This window comes from Larus michahellis, chromosome 6 (genome assembly GCF_964199755.1).
Source record: "Larus michahellis chromosome 6, bLarMic1.1, whole genome shotgun sequence".
NCBI classification, from domain to species: Eukaryota; Metazoa; Chordata; class Aves; order Charadriiformes; family Laridae; genus Larus; species Larus michahellis.
Window position 1 is genome coordinate 23,335,292 of NC_133901.1, and position 14,069 is coordinate 23,349,360.

At 38.4% G+C, this 14,069-nt stretch overlaps 1 protein-coding gene across 3 annotated transcripts in view; it reads left to right on the plus strand.

The window, feature by feature from the left end:
* COL4A3 (collagen type IV alpha 3 chain) overlaps positions 1–14,069 on the plus strand; it is a 65,915-nt gene that overhangs the window by 29,439 nt on the left and 22,407 nt on the right. For all 3 annotated transcript variants that reach the window (XM_074591699.1, XM_074591701.1, XM_074591700.1), the window contains exons 16-29: positions 234–278; positions 1,686–1,739; positions 2,115–2,156; positions 3,340–3,427; positions 4,547–4,582; positions 4,938–5,102; positions 6,247–6,339; positions 7,069–7,164; positions 7,518–7,588; positions 8,827–9,015; positions 9,985–10,153; positions 11,049–11,141; positions 12,231–12,335; positions 13,215–13,312. In XM_074591699.1, coding sequence (XP_074447800.1) covers positions 234–278; positions 1,686–1,739; positions 2,115–2,156; positions 3,340–3,427; positions 4,547–4,582; positions 4,938–5,102; positions 6,247–6,339; positions 7,069–7,164; positions 7,518–7,588; positions 8,827–9,015; positions 9,985–10,153; positions 11,049–11,141; positions 12,231–12,335; positions 13,215–13,312 — 1,344 coding nt within the window. The remainder of the gene's footprint in view (positions 1–233; positions 279–1,685; positions 1,740–2,114; positions 2,157–3,339; positions 3,428–4,546; positions 4,583–4,937; positions 5,103–6,246; positions 6,340–7,068; positions 7,165–7,517; positions 7,589–8,826; positions 9,016–9,984; positions 10,154–11,048; positions 11,142–12,230; positions 12,336–13,214; positions 13,313–14,069) is intronic.

A 14,069-nucleotide genomic window follows, 5' to 3' on the forward strand; every position in this document is an offset into this window, starting at 1 on the left:
GTCCAGGGAATATCTTACTCCCTGTTTTGTAGAGGTTTATGAACACTAGTTATGATTAGAAACAATTAACATTGGAAAAATAGCCTTAATGGCTTTTCAAAATTTATAAAGACCTAAAATACAGTTATATGCACAGTATTTAGTTGTTATGCTCTTTGAATGCAGTGACCCCTTTTTTGATAATTTTATTGTATTTTATCAATTTGATTTGATTTTATATTTTTCCTTTGTAGGGTAAACCTGGAAAAGATGGTGCCCCGGGTCCACCTGGCTTACCGGTAATGAAGGAAGCCTTCTAAACGTCTTCTGAGTAATAGTCGTCTGTTTATCACAGTCATATCTTCCTGTCACCGCTTTTTCTCATTGCAGAATGTGTTTGCAAATGTTAATTTGCATACACTGTGAAACATTCCCGTTCACGCAGCTGTCCTTGGGACATACCATGCAGGAGGGAAAGGCTCAGTTCATAGATGTTGTCTATTCTGTGTAAAATAAAAAGACCTATTGCTTGCTGCTGGCTATCTAATGAGTTTGAGACACGGTTCAAGTTATGCAAAATTAATTCTACTGAGTTTAATTCTAGTTAGTCACACTGAAATTTTTGCAAAAGTGTTATATCTTCACCTCAGCATAAATCAAGAAGTAAAATGAATAATTCTTAATCACTAGAATCAAATAAGTTCTTTTACAAAGAAAAGTTATTATGAAAGTCACAGCTGCCTTGGCCTGAAACAAGATGACTGATAGATATTAAACTGTCATCTTGTCATCATGTAATTCTTAAAATATGCCATTTTATAACGAAAATGATCTCATTTGTATACTAAGTTAAAAGCTGAAGTTGTTCAAATGTATTTGGAATACTGTATTCAATTGGTTAAAATAAAATTCTTTTATATTTACTTCAGTTCCACTTTAACGACATCATTAGGGTCACAGTAACCTTACAAATATCAAAATTCTTAGCATCAGAATAGCCCATTTCACATATCTCTTACTAAAACATCATCTTCATTATACCAAAATGACCTTTGCAGACAGTCTAAACACAGGCCAGTCTGACAAAGAACGTGGAATGACAGACCACAAAGCTCTACTACCTCAGCTAACAGAAAGAAAACTTTGTGTCATGACAGACATGTCATTGCTCTGGTCCCATTTCAATTTTACTAACTAGCAGTGCATTCAGCTACATAAGCCTCCAAGAAGTCCCTTTTCCTTGCATGTATACATTTGCAGAAAGCCTTAGCAGCAGTCTGCGCTATTTTCCCTCCTGGTCTTGCTTACAATTCTTGAGATCAGCACCATGCAGACTGACCAAGTTCTGGGAGAGGGAGTTGCTGAATGTGAGTGTCTCACATTGTGTTCAGTTTTTCCCCTTCCAGAAATAGTAGTTTGCAGCGGGAGAACAAATCAGAGCCTCCTACACTTTGCTATCCAGAGCAGCTCCACTTTGGAATTGGTGGAATGGGCTGTTATAAAGGCAGGTTTGGATGAGAGACCTGTGGTATTTCCCACAGACATGGAATTCTACCCCAAACTGAGTCTTGCCCTAGGATTTCTTCGCCTGAGCAAGTCACACTCACTTGCCATCGCCATGAAAGATTGAAGCTTTCCATTTTAGGTCTTCCTGATGGCCATGCTAAAAGATTAATCCTCGTAAAATTGTGTTTTGTCACTTGCAGGGACAAAAGGGTGAACAGGGCAAACCAGGAGCGGCTGGCAGGCAAGGAGCTAAGGTATTGTCTAATGGTTTTGTTGTTGTTTTGGGGGATGAGGACAAGGTATGTTTTATTATATTGTTTTATTTATCACTGTGTATATAATGTGTTTTACTTTACCTAACAGATGGCAAGTAATGATATCATGGAATAGGGAATGGATCAGCTGAAATAGGTTGTGTGCTTGAACTGGTATCTGTCTATGCCTGCTGATGCCTTCCTGTACTTTTTGGTGTATGTAGCTGAATAGTTGTGTAAGGAACAGAGACGGGGTGGTGAAGGACTGGTCAGGAGCAGAACTTCTTTAATGCTATGAGCAATGTACTGAAGTAACAGTGGGTACCAAATGTCATGTATTGTTTTTAATAAACCCATCTCTGTCCTCTGGCGAAGGGGATGAAAGGAAACACTGGTCCGCCTGGAGCTTGTGGTCGAGTAAGTGTAAATTATCTTAATCATATAACTTTTCTAAACCATTAGATTAAGAATAAGACAAACTGTCTGTATGAGGCAGTATTGGATGTTCTGTGATGCTCTCATCGAGGTATAGCTTTCTCAAAGTACTGATGTTGCAGGGAGGCTCATAGAGACGGCATCTTCCTTCCTGTGAAGCTGGATGCACTGTCAGGGCTTGGTTAGACCTCACTCAGTTCCAACAATTTTTAAACCAATCTCTGATCAGTGCCAGGACAGGTGGTGTTAATTTTAAAATCCTAATAAGACTTTTTAAAGAAAGCAAGAGACGCTATGAGTACGATTTCTGTCTAGTCATGCTGCCTTGCTAGTGTGCACCTAATGGAAACCTTCTGCCCAAATTGTTCAAACGAAAGAACTTTGTAAAAAGGTGAGTTGTTTGTGGTATTGACAGAGAAAAGTAAAAATGGTGAATTTAATTTTAAGCAGTTTTTTATTCCTTTTAAAATTGGTTCATTAATAATCAGTGTGATGTTTATATATCAAGGCACAATAATTATTCTAATACTGATTTGTCAGTAATGGTACCCATGCAAAATAATCCAGAAAAGAGCAAACATTCGGAGTTATAAAAGAAAAAAAAGAGTTACAGCAAATTGCCTTTTGATTTTGCCTGTAATTTGTAGAAACTTTGAAACATCTTAGTATTAAACGTTAATAAATTAAGTGTTAATTTTTACGGGAATGACTTTTTTAATATGTGTGTGATTTAAGAGTTGATTTTTGTCTGTTTTCATGTATGATTATTGAAAAGAGTAGTCGTGATATAGCTGATGCTGGTTTGAGCCAATGGAAAAGACCAAGTGATTCCTAGAGATTTCTTTCAAGAATATTTTCTATTTCATGCTACTGTAATATTTGTGATTGGGTCTCCAACTTACACCTTGCCTGTATAATTGCATCTGCAGGCAGAGGAGTTGTCTGGGAGTTGAGGAATTGAGCTGAAATCCCTGCCCTATCTATTTGTATGGGTCTCTTGCCATTATCTGTGTATGACAATTATGATTTCGTTTCTGGCTGCTTGTAATTACCATGTGATTAGAAAGGTCTCATGGTGTCACAACATCAAAATTATGAATGAGATCATAATTGTGCCTCTCTCTTCATTCTTATTATTCTCTTTTGTTACCATCTTTCTCTTAAGACAGAGTATTATGATTATGTGGTTGGTGAAAAAGGAGATGAAGGACCCCCTGGACCTCCAGGACCAAAAGGTCAACGTGGCATGCCTGGTGGGTGGGACATCACAACTACAATCTTTTAGCATGAGCTGTCCACTCAAAGGGCTTGTTGCAGGCTAGGTTTCTGAGCACCCAGCAACCTGCGTCTGCCTTTACAAGAGTATTTCTAAATTACTTCCAGCTAATTGCAGAATTAAAATGTATCTTAAGACTTTGATTTATGGATGTATTTCCTCTTAAAAATAATGAAGCTGGCACACTTCTTTGCGCAGATAGCTGAGTTGAGCACCTAAGCTCACGGACATCCTGTCTTGTGACCTTAGTGGACTACTGCATCAGCACATTGTTTGTATACACCATAGACAAACCACCAGGGCTGTAATTCTGTTAAAGGTCATGTGCCTCTTTTACTCTCTCTCTCTTTTTTTTTTTTTTTTTTTTTTTTGGTAGCTTTCATAGTTTGTCTCCTGACATTTTTATTGCCTATCATTCCAAAATAATAAAGATCTGAAAGGTTTTTTTGTTTGTTTATTTTGGCCATGATGTAGAATTCAAATGTACTGATTTATTATTTGAGCTGTATCACAGTATAACAAGGAGTTATGGGCTGAATTCTGAGGCAGCAGATGTAGACTACATCTCATATTCATCTAGCAAGTCCTTGCCTTATGTGTTTTGATGTTCTGGTTTTATGAATATTTATGTATCCAAGTGATTGTGTTGCATTCAGTGAATACACTTTGTTGTTATAAATCTACTTACGTACTTCCAAGGGATGGCAATGGGAAAGTTGAGCCTTGCAAAGAATTACCAAATGCATTGGTAAGAGGTGGTATATTTATTAGAGCAAATAATAGTGGCAAAAAGAAGTAAGTTTGCAGGCCTGTAAAGTTGTTCTCAAGTAACTGAGTGCATCCTCACCTAAGATAAATATGGTGGGTCCTATTCCTACCTGTTGTAAACATCCATATCTTGCTGGATTTCAGTGAGAATTGTCAGTATGCAACAGTTGCATAAGTAGTAGATGCCTACTCAGGCAAACCCAAATTCTTAAAATATAAAATAAGCTTAAAATGCAGAAGCCCAAAGTTTGCAGTCAATATTATTGAGTAGTGACTTTGCAGAGTATACAGTGGTCTAACTCAAGTTCAAAATACATTGCTTTTGCAGGGCCACACGGTCCTCCTGGAGATGCTGGTAGACCAGGTATGTGTAATGATTGGTATGTGTAGTACCAATAATAAAATACATTGTTTTTCCTGCCTCTTATACTGTATCAGCTTTGTGAAATTTAACTTCAGATGACTAGAAACATATCTCTGAGTGGTAAAAAATTCTCACCCCAAAGCCTTGATGGGCCAAGTATTTAAAGAGAGGTTAAAGAAAATGTTTAAAGGTCTTTACATTTTCATTGTGATTATTTAACAGATTACAAGATAAAAAAGATTTGTGGGATGAACTCACTATGTTTGTCTGTCACTTATCCTATTGAGTACTTACTTTGCTTTGAAATTCCATTTCCTCTTTAACTTCTTTTTTGTATTTTTTCCTCTTTGGTTAGGTGTGACAAGACCTGGTCTGAGAGGTCCCCCTGGATTTCCTGGGCCAAAAGGAATAAAAGGAGAGAAAGGACAAACTGGCTTGTGTGTTGTAGGCCCTCCAGGACTACCTGGTATTACTGGCAAACCTGGTTCTGTTGGATTACCAGGTCCTCCAGGAGAACCAGGTGACGTTTCAGTATTCAATATATAGTGAACAAGAACACATCCAGAGTCATCTCCATATCTAATATATGAGATTATATAAATACATTACTTACAGAGTATATTTTGAGTAATATGGCTGAATATAATGTCTCTCTGTAAATTTTGTTTTAGGATATTCATGAAAACATATGTAGCAAAGGTCTGTGCTCCAGTGCTAATGAGATTCTGCGGGGAAGATGCAATGACTTCCCAGTATAAAGATTTCTCACCTTCTTGTGTAACTCTGACAATAAAAATCTGCTGCATAAAACCAGGGAAGGCTAACGAGAGAAAATCTGTTCTTAAAATGAATTATTCCAAAAGCTGTAGTGAATCTGTAAAACTAAATTCAGAAGGGGCTAATCTGAAAGCTAGAGAAATCACTTGCATGCCTCCAGAGGTCTTAGTGGGCTTTAGAGCAGGTTTGAAGTTCTGGCAGTGTGAAAATAAAGCAGTAGCAGTTCATAAAACTTACAGAAAATGTATTAACTAGGAATACCTCTTTAACTAGGAATACCAACAGCATCATGCTTCTTTTATATGTGGTATGGCCAAAACAAGTTTTTATGAACTAATACCAATGTAGTGCTTCTCTTTTCTCTCTCTTTGAAAAACATATCTATCCCCTAAATGTATTACCTTAGGAAGAGCTTGATGCATGTTCTGTTTTTCCAAATTAATAGTAAATACCCTAGAATGATTCTGTCAAAGATAAATGAGCAACATTAATAATTTAGAATTTAAAAAAAAAGTTTCCCTTCCATTCATGGTGGAAAAAAAAATAATTATGTTTCTGTTGATTCAAATAAAATGGAAATACTTTCCCCAGAAGGGACTATGCTTTAACAGCCTAGACAGATGGATTGAACAATCTGCTGAGATTTTCTTTGGCATTACTATATTTATCCTCAAGTACTTCCAGTTTCAGGTGTTTTGTATTTGTCCAGATACTTCTCTTTTTTTAAATGAATCATAGAATCATAGAATATCTCAAGTTGGAAGGGACCCATAAAGATCATAATACTGTCTTCCAGCTCATCCCTGCAACTTTTTTCTCTCTTAGCAACTAGAGAATTGTCTGAATAATCTTCTGATGTAATGGTACCATGCTCATTCAATTAACAGGTAGAGTAACATTTCGAACAGGCCTGCCAGGACTTCCTGGAGAGCCAGGGTGCACAGGACCTCCGGGACCTCCAGGAGATATTGGCATGAAAGGTCAGTTTCAGAAAATTATCACTCAGAAGTAGATGGTGCAATCCAGTAATCTTCACGGATTCTCATGAAGTTTTGAATTCACTTAGGCCGTTTGAGTTCAGAGATTTAAGAAAATTCATTAGGTATAGCAAGATGTCTTCCTCCCCTCACAGTAAACAGCAGCTAAAAGAGCAGTGAATGTGCCAGTGCTGCACACCCGTTGTACAGCACTGCAGCAGGGTTTAGATCTTCACTGGAACAAACAGTTATTACAGATTGGTAGGGTTTTCATGTTGTTATGTTCAACACTAAAAGTTGTTCTCTGAGAGAAAGTTCCCTCTGCGAATTTCACCATAGGAGCTGCTGAATCTCTTTGCCACTTGCTAGCAATTAAAGTTACCCAGGCTGTTACGGAGCTACACTAGTTTGAAGCCAATGTCCCTTTCTTCTTTTGAGAGAATTTGGTTTATCAGTAGAATGACTGTATCCAAATGGTTTACTAAAACTAGACTTGAATTTAAACTGGATGTTCCTGCAGTTTCAATTAAATGCAATCAATTCTGATTCACTGTCTGACCACAGGTAATTTTGTACTGCGTTGGAAGTGATCTTCCAACAAAATTAAAGCCGTGATCCTGCTGCTGCCTGGCCAAAAAGTGTTAGCCATCCTCTATAACAAACTATGTAACACATTAGTCAAGCTTGGGAATCACTTGCTGTGGAACAACTAATGAATTATTTTCATTCTAGGTGATGAAGCTCGCGTGTGTACTGATTGCAGCTATATTCCAGGAATACCTGGTCGTCCTGGTTCTCCTGGGCCACATGGCCAGGATGGCATGCCTGGTAAATTATCTTGTTGTTTCTAACAGGATAGTAGGAAATGCCAATGATCTTGCTTTTAGTGTGAGAATTAGGTATGGCCATCTCTGCAGCGTGCAGTCCTTGAACTAGCGGTAAGGTTGTGATGAGTGTGAGAGCCTGATGCAGCTCCATCCACTGATATGAGCCCAAGCCCTAAAAGAGGTGTAGTCAGAATGCTAATAGACTTAGGTGTAGCCTGAAGCCATGTCAGTCTATGATGATGCAGTCAATGTAACAAGCAGAAACATTCAATGCTGGGTGTGATTATCAGAGTTTGTCAAAATCCATATCCTTGTTTTCATTTTTCTTTACAAAATACGCTGTTTCTTTTGCAGGTAGAGAAGGAACAACAGGTCCAAAAGGTTCTCCAGGTTCTCCAGGAGCACCAGGGTTTCCAGGAGCTCAAGTAAGACTTTGGTTTTTCAGATTATTCTTCAGATTGCACAAGAATTATTTCAAAGAAACCTCATGATTGCTGTTACATGCAGTGTCATGCTGTGTGATCTCAAGAGTTTTCTTTCTCTAGTAATGAATGTGCCTGCATGGGAGGCCTAGGTAGAGACTGTAATGTATGGCTGACCTAGCTTTACATGAGCCTGTTTTGCTCAGTGCAGCAAGAAGTTCAGCCCAGGCACTGAGGCAGGTAAATACCTGTGTGATTGATCTGTGCTGCATTTCATGATGGCTAGGCTGCTGCTTCTGCCTGATATGGGTAGTTTACAGTTAACCGCTCATCTTCGTAATTCTATAATCATGGCAGTGTCTGTAAAGCATATGTAGAGTTTTCTGTGCTGTGATCTTCATCAGACTTCTTACCTCTGTTTCCAGCATAGTCAGGACTTGCTCAAGCCCCAGCTGTGCAGAGAAACTTCCTTCTCATAATACCCTCTTCAGGGGTGCAAAGGACAATTCCCTCTTGGGAAACATTATGAAGAAGGAAGGCTGACACCTGCTGCCACAGACATACCATTTGGTTGTTCTGACTTATGCCTGTAGTGGTAATTATTTATGGGAAATTACAGTTGGTGCTGTCCAGTAAAAAAAGTCATGCACAAGTATTCATTGTGGTGGTTGCTGTACAGGTGCAGAATGAGTCTACTAACAGGCTTTTGCAGAGGGCTTCCAAGAGTCCATGAGCCCAAGATCACTAGAGCCCAGTGTGTTATCAGCTTGTACTGGTTTTGGCTGTGATAGAGTACCCGCTTTTTACCATGAGGGGGAAAGAAGGGAGAGGAGAAGTTAACTACGAATACAGCTAACTGTGGCAGTTACAGTGTCCCTGGGGAGATACTCCCATGTGTAGGAGAAATCTATACTTAGATTTTAAGTTACTTTCCTGTCCTTCTTTTTGTGCCACCAAAGCACAGCCAGGTAGCTAACAGTCTGATCCATTAAATGTCCTGCATCATTCCTGCTTATAGTAGCCTAAATGAAATGATAATCAGGCCAAATGGAGTAAAGGCAAGAGAAAAAGAAAAAACAAAAAAGCTCCAAAGAACCCTGTTCATTGATGTGTGCTGTTACAGTGAATAAAGGTGAGAATAAAGAGAACAGTTCTCAGGTATTTAATTTTAAAACAAAAGAAAGCCTGAAAACAGCTGATACAAGTCTAGCACTGAAATTCTTTTGATTGCTCTGTTCCAGGGACCTCCAGGTTTTAGAGGAGATCAAGGACATAAAGGATCAAAAGGTGAGCCAGGATATGTGTATCCAGAAGGGCCAAAAGGTGAGAGAGGAGATCCAGGGGCCAGGGGAGACAAAGGAAGAAAAGGTTCAAGTGGATTTCTGGGAAGACCTGGCTCTAAAGGATCCAAGGGCTCTAAAGGTGAAAAGGTGGGTATGGACTGTTTGCAATTAATATAGAATTCATGAAAAACTAAGTTAGTATTTACATCTTGTACAACAGTTTGGTTTTTTTTAATCTACTCAGATACTTTAGCTGACTTAGTACCTGACTTAAGGTACTATGCTCAACTATAGCAACCAATATGCATAACCAACATGCATGAAAGAATGAGGGTAAATATTCTTATGTAATACCAGAGAGAGCTGAGACTACTGTAGGTACATGTTGCTGAAAAACCTCAGCAGTCTGTTGTGGTGTTAATTTGGATATTTATATTGGAGCATTATCTTGCATTCCTGTGATGAATAAAATTTAAAACAAACAAACAACAACAACAGAAAAAAATCAAACGACAATTTTCCTGGCTACTTAAAATGATTAGAAGGAAATAGTAATTCAAATAGTTCCTGTTCAGTCTTTAGGAGTTAACCTTCAGACAGGGGTGAGAGAAACCACGAAATTTGGGAGGACTGACCATAAAACTAGAATCAATAAGGCAGAGCTCTTTGTTCAGCAGCAACAAAAAGTAACAGTTAACTGTTCTGTTGTGTCAGCTGAGAAACTGTTAAAGCGATTCAGATATAACTATCTCTAAACCTGACTCTGTGGTATTCAAGGAGAATCAGAGCTCTGAGGTGTTTTGATTTTTTTACCAAACCTGTTTTAAGAAGAAAAAAAGTGTACAGTGTAATGCCACAGCGATTGAAAAATCAAGCTGTTGTATTTATTTCTGCTATTTCACTCTTAATAGCCCTCTATTTGTAACCATTGATATTAAAATTTATATTCTTTTAATCCTAAGTAAATCAGAGGAAAAATTCCTCTTAAATTAGCCGAGCTACTGTATTACTGAAGCAATGCAAGATTATAGTCAGACAGAGAATTGGGCATTTTATTATGAAAGCTGGTGCAGAAAGCAGGTAATGCTTGGTATACACACATGTAATCATTAATAGGGATTGGCTGGTTCAAAAGGAGATAGAGGACTCCCTGGATTGCCCGGTAGTCTTGGTCTTCCTGGAGAGATGGGGCTTCCTGGATTGCCAGGATATGGACCACAAGGAATAAGAGGCTTCAAAGGCTCTAAAGGAATACCTGGTCCACCTGGATTACCTGGAGAAGCTGGTTTGTACCTTCCTATTTTAACATGGTTTACCTGTCTTAAAGAGTACTTGGTTGAAATTGCAGTAAAAGACATATCGAAGTCAAAGACATAACATATGAAACATAAGAAGTTTTTCTTGCGATACGATTTACACAGTGTTGTTCCAACTTTGGTCCCACTGGAGCTAATAGCAAAAGGGTCGTCAGATAATTGAGGTTGGAAGTAACCCTATGAGGTCTTTAGTCCAAATTCCTCAGAGCGGGGTCAGCTATGAGCTCAGACCAAGTTACTGAAGGCATTATCCAGTTGGACCTTGAAAACCTCCAAGGACAAAGACAGCACATCATCTCTGGGCAACTTGTTCCAGTGCTTGACTGTCTTCATCGTGGGGGAAAAAAAAAAAAAAAGTCTTTAAATATGCATCCAGTCATCATCATTAGTGTGAGCTAAGTAATTAGGTGAAAATATGAAGGACTTAATGATTTTTGAGTGCTGGAAACATATACTGGTATGTTTATAGGCCAGCATAATCTGTAAGAACACAAAGCTGGATGGCAGATATAGTCAATGTTTCTTAAAGAGAATACCCATTAAATCTCTGAAATGGAGGTGCAGATTAAGCATTTCTCAATTGCATCATTTTCGTGCTGACTTTGTGCTTCCTTTTCTGAGTCTCCACTAGACTGCAGGAGAGCTGAGGAAGACTGCAGGTGGACTTGGTGTCAATAAAATTCTTTTGCTTTATGAAGCCAGGATCTGAAGGCTTTTCAAAGCCTGTTGGAGTTTCAGAAATATGGAAACTGTAGACGACTGCGTTTTTAACCGAGTAGATTGATCACTAATATATTTAATGTTTAAGATTACATATTGTCAAACTATAAGGCTTTGTAATCTTTGATTATGTATTTGCTGAAGGTCTGAAAGGAGAGACCAGTAGGATAACTCCATTACCTGCATTGCCAGGACCTCAAGGACCAGATGGTTTACCTGGACCCCCAGGAGTGCCTGGTGAGTACATCTGCACTAAATACGCTAAAAATCAGAGATAATCTGATTGGGATTTCTCTCCCAGCTCTGGCCAGATAAAGCCGTTGGCTTACTTTGAAATAACTGTAAAAAGGATTTCTGTGGTACAGAAACTATGGAATTAGCTGTAACATTCCCTTTCAAGAAAACTAAGGGAAGGGCACAAAGGGCCACGTCCATGGTGTGCAGTATGGCAGAGACTCCAAGCAGTCCTATGCTATGGCTTGGTTCCTCCAAGAACCAGAAACATCTGGTGCATATGGTGCAGCTTGTAGTATTCAGAAAGGCACCTCTGGCATAATCTTGACAAAAGCATATCCAAAATTATGCTGGGACTGCCTTCAAAAAAAAAAAAGGAAAAAAATAGGTTAAAGCATTCTTCCCGAAGCCCTTGGCCCTTCTCAGCCTTCGCAGGGGCACAGTCAAAAAAAGTAACCGTATTACTAGGTTTCCCGGTTCCTTTTTGATGTGACTGTTACTAACCATTGTTCTAAGATATTAAGAATGTGAGTTTCCTTTTTTGGGTGGGTTTTGGGCTTGGGTTCTAGGTGGGATTTTTTTGGTTGCTGGTGTTTTAAATTTTTGCGTAATTTTTGAATGCGCTGAAGGACAGTAAGTGACATTCAGGCTAACTGTAAGGCATCTTTGCTTTGGTTTTGTAGAACAATAGTCCTTAAAGCTGCCCTGAATAGCATAGGAAGATTTCTTGGCAGCTTTATGGTAGTTTCTGTTCTTATAGCTGCTTCTGTTCCAAGCCTCACCCGTATAGTATGTGTTTGTATCTTCTCAACAAGTGGAAGATTTGTATCTGCACATAGTTGTTCCTAGAATTCTGGAATTTGGAGAGATTGCATAAAAACTTGATTCACAGGCTTGTGCCTGCTTTGATACTGTGAACACAATTTAGCATTTTAACTGTGAAAATCTGCTCTGCAGGACAACTAGTGTCTAAATTCTAATATAATCTACAGTGGTGTCCTAGTTAATAATGACAAACTGTATAGCACCTAATCTTACAAGTTGATGTTCTGTGGTAAGATACATCACAGTTTACTTATTTTCTTTGCACAGGTAGAGCTGGAGCAAGAGGCCAGCAAGGTGATTCAGGACATCCAGGCCCAACAGGTGACACAGGCTTTCCAGGGCTTGGGTTTCCTGGAAACCCAGGTCCAAAAGGTAAAATACGCTTTTTGATTTTCAAAAAAAGCAAAACAAAATGTAATCTAATATATTCTTTTTTTTTTTTCAGTCGTCATTAAAACCAATCAATATATTTTTTAAAAAGTATCAGTGAACATTAGTCATAAAGGGAAGTGTTTTTAGCATTCTGGTAATTTACCGCCTTAGGGCTTATAAATTGCAATTTTGAAATATTTTTAAATATTTCAGAGAATCAAGTACAAAAGCTAGCAGTAGGAAAGTATTTTAAGAGACACTGATGCTTCCTGGAATACTTCCCAAATAGGTGCAGCCCATCTGAGCGCCACATTTACTTCAGATGGATTCTCTTTACCTGGATATGTGTTACGGAGACAGAGCTGTATAAGTTTCAGTACTTCGTTTTTAATCAATTTTAGTTATGTACAATGCAATACCTGCTCTAATCTGCAGGTAATAGAAAGTATTTTGAATAATGCGAATTTGGCCATTCCTCATGCGAAGCCATACTCCCCTTTGGACACTAGAAATATTAAGAAATTCTCAGAATCCTGTCATGACAAGGGGAGTAAGTTCTGATACTGCTACAACCAAGCTGCTTGTCAAAGCAAACAGTAGGGAACTGACATCGGAACAGCTTCACTTAAAAAAAAAAAAAAAATCCATGTTAAATAACTGATTTTAAAGCAAGTAACTAAGCAGTGTTACAGTGAACATCGAGTGAATATGTAAGGAACAAGATGCGGTGTGTCACATCAGCTCTGAAATCAAGATACTGTCTTCAGCTCATGTAAGCTACTTTAGTACAGAAGCTCCTAACTGCATCCATACAAATACCCATTTGTAAAATATGGTGATAACAGTCACATCTGTACTGCCGTTTATTTCCTTTTGCAGGAAATAAAGGACTTGCAGGAGGCAGAGGGTCACCAGGTTGTGAAGGAAAGATCGGAGATCCAGGCCGAGCTGGAAACCTAGGACAACCAGGAGAAAAGGTTTGGTTAGAAATACAGCACAGACTTTTCCATAAGTCTCATTCATTAAATGTGACACTGAGCAAATAAATTAAGAAGTGTAAGGAATATAGGAGTTCCTATATTTCCTAACCAGTGATGCACAAACTATGAAATTAAATTCTTTATATAAAAAGGGGCTCAAGCCAAAATTTTAAATTCAGATACAGGATTTCAGAACTCCCAAGTGTCTGGGATGTTTTGGTACTGCAATTTTCAGAGCAGTAGGAGGATATTGCATTGCTTACAGCGAAAAATTGAGGCCACAGCTTCTGAAAAGATGGCTATTCAGAAGTTGCAATTAAGCATGCATTTGATGGAGGTCAGTGACAAGTAAGTTTGCATTTAATTACGGCAAGTGCTCTGTCAAAGCAAAAAGCAAGTAGGTTGGAGGTAATACTGCAGCCACTCTTGCTGATTAACAGAAGCTAACGTACTGATGGCATATGTAAATATAGAATTCTTGGCTACTCTGTAATCAGAATTCAAATTTGGACAAAATAATAGCAGCTAATTGTTTTGAAAAAGTGACATTTCTTTTTTTTTTGTGTGCTAGCATGTCATTCTTTTGCATGCTTTTTGACACAACAAAGTGTGGGGTTTAAGGTTGTGGATTTCTTTTTTTTTTTTTTTAAGAACAACTGGATGTGGAGTGGCCTTTTTGGTTCAAATATATCATCAGTGACTGGTATAAGCTCAGCTCTACTGACCTGCTTTATGAACATATTGATTTGCTGGT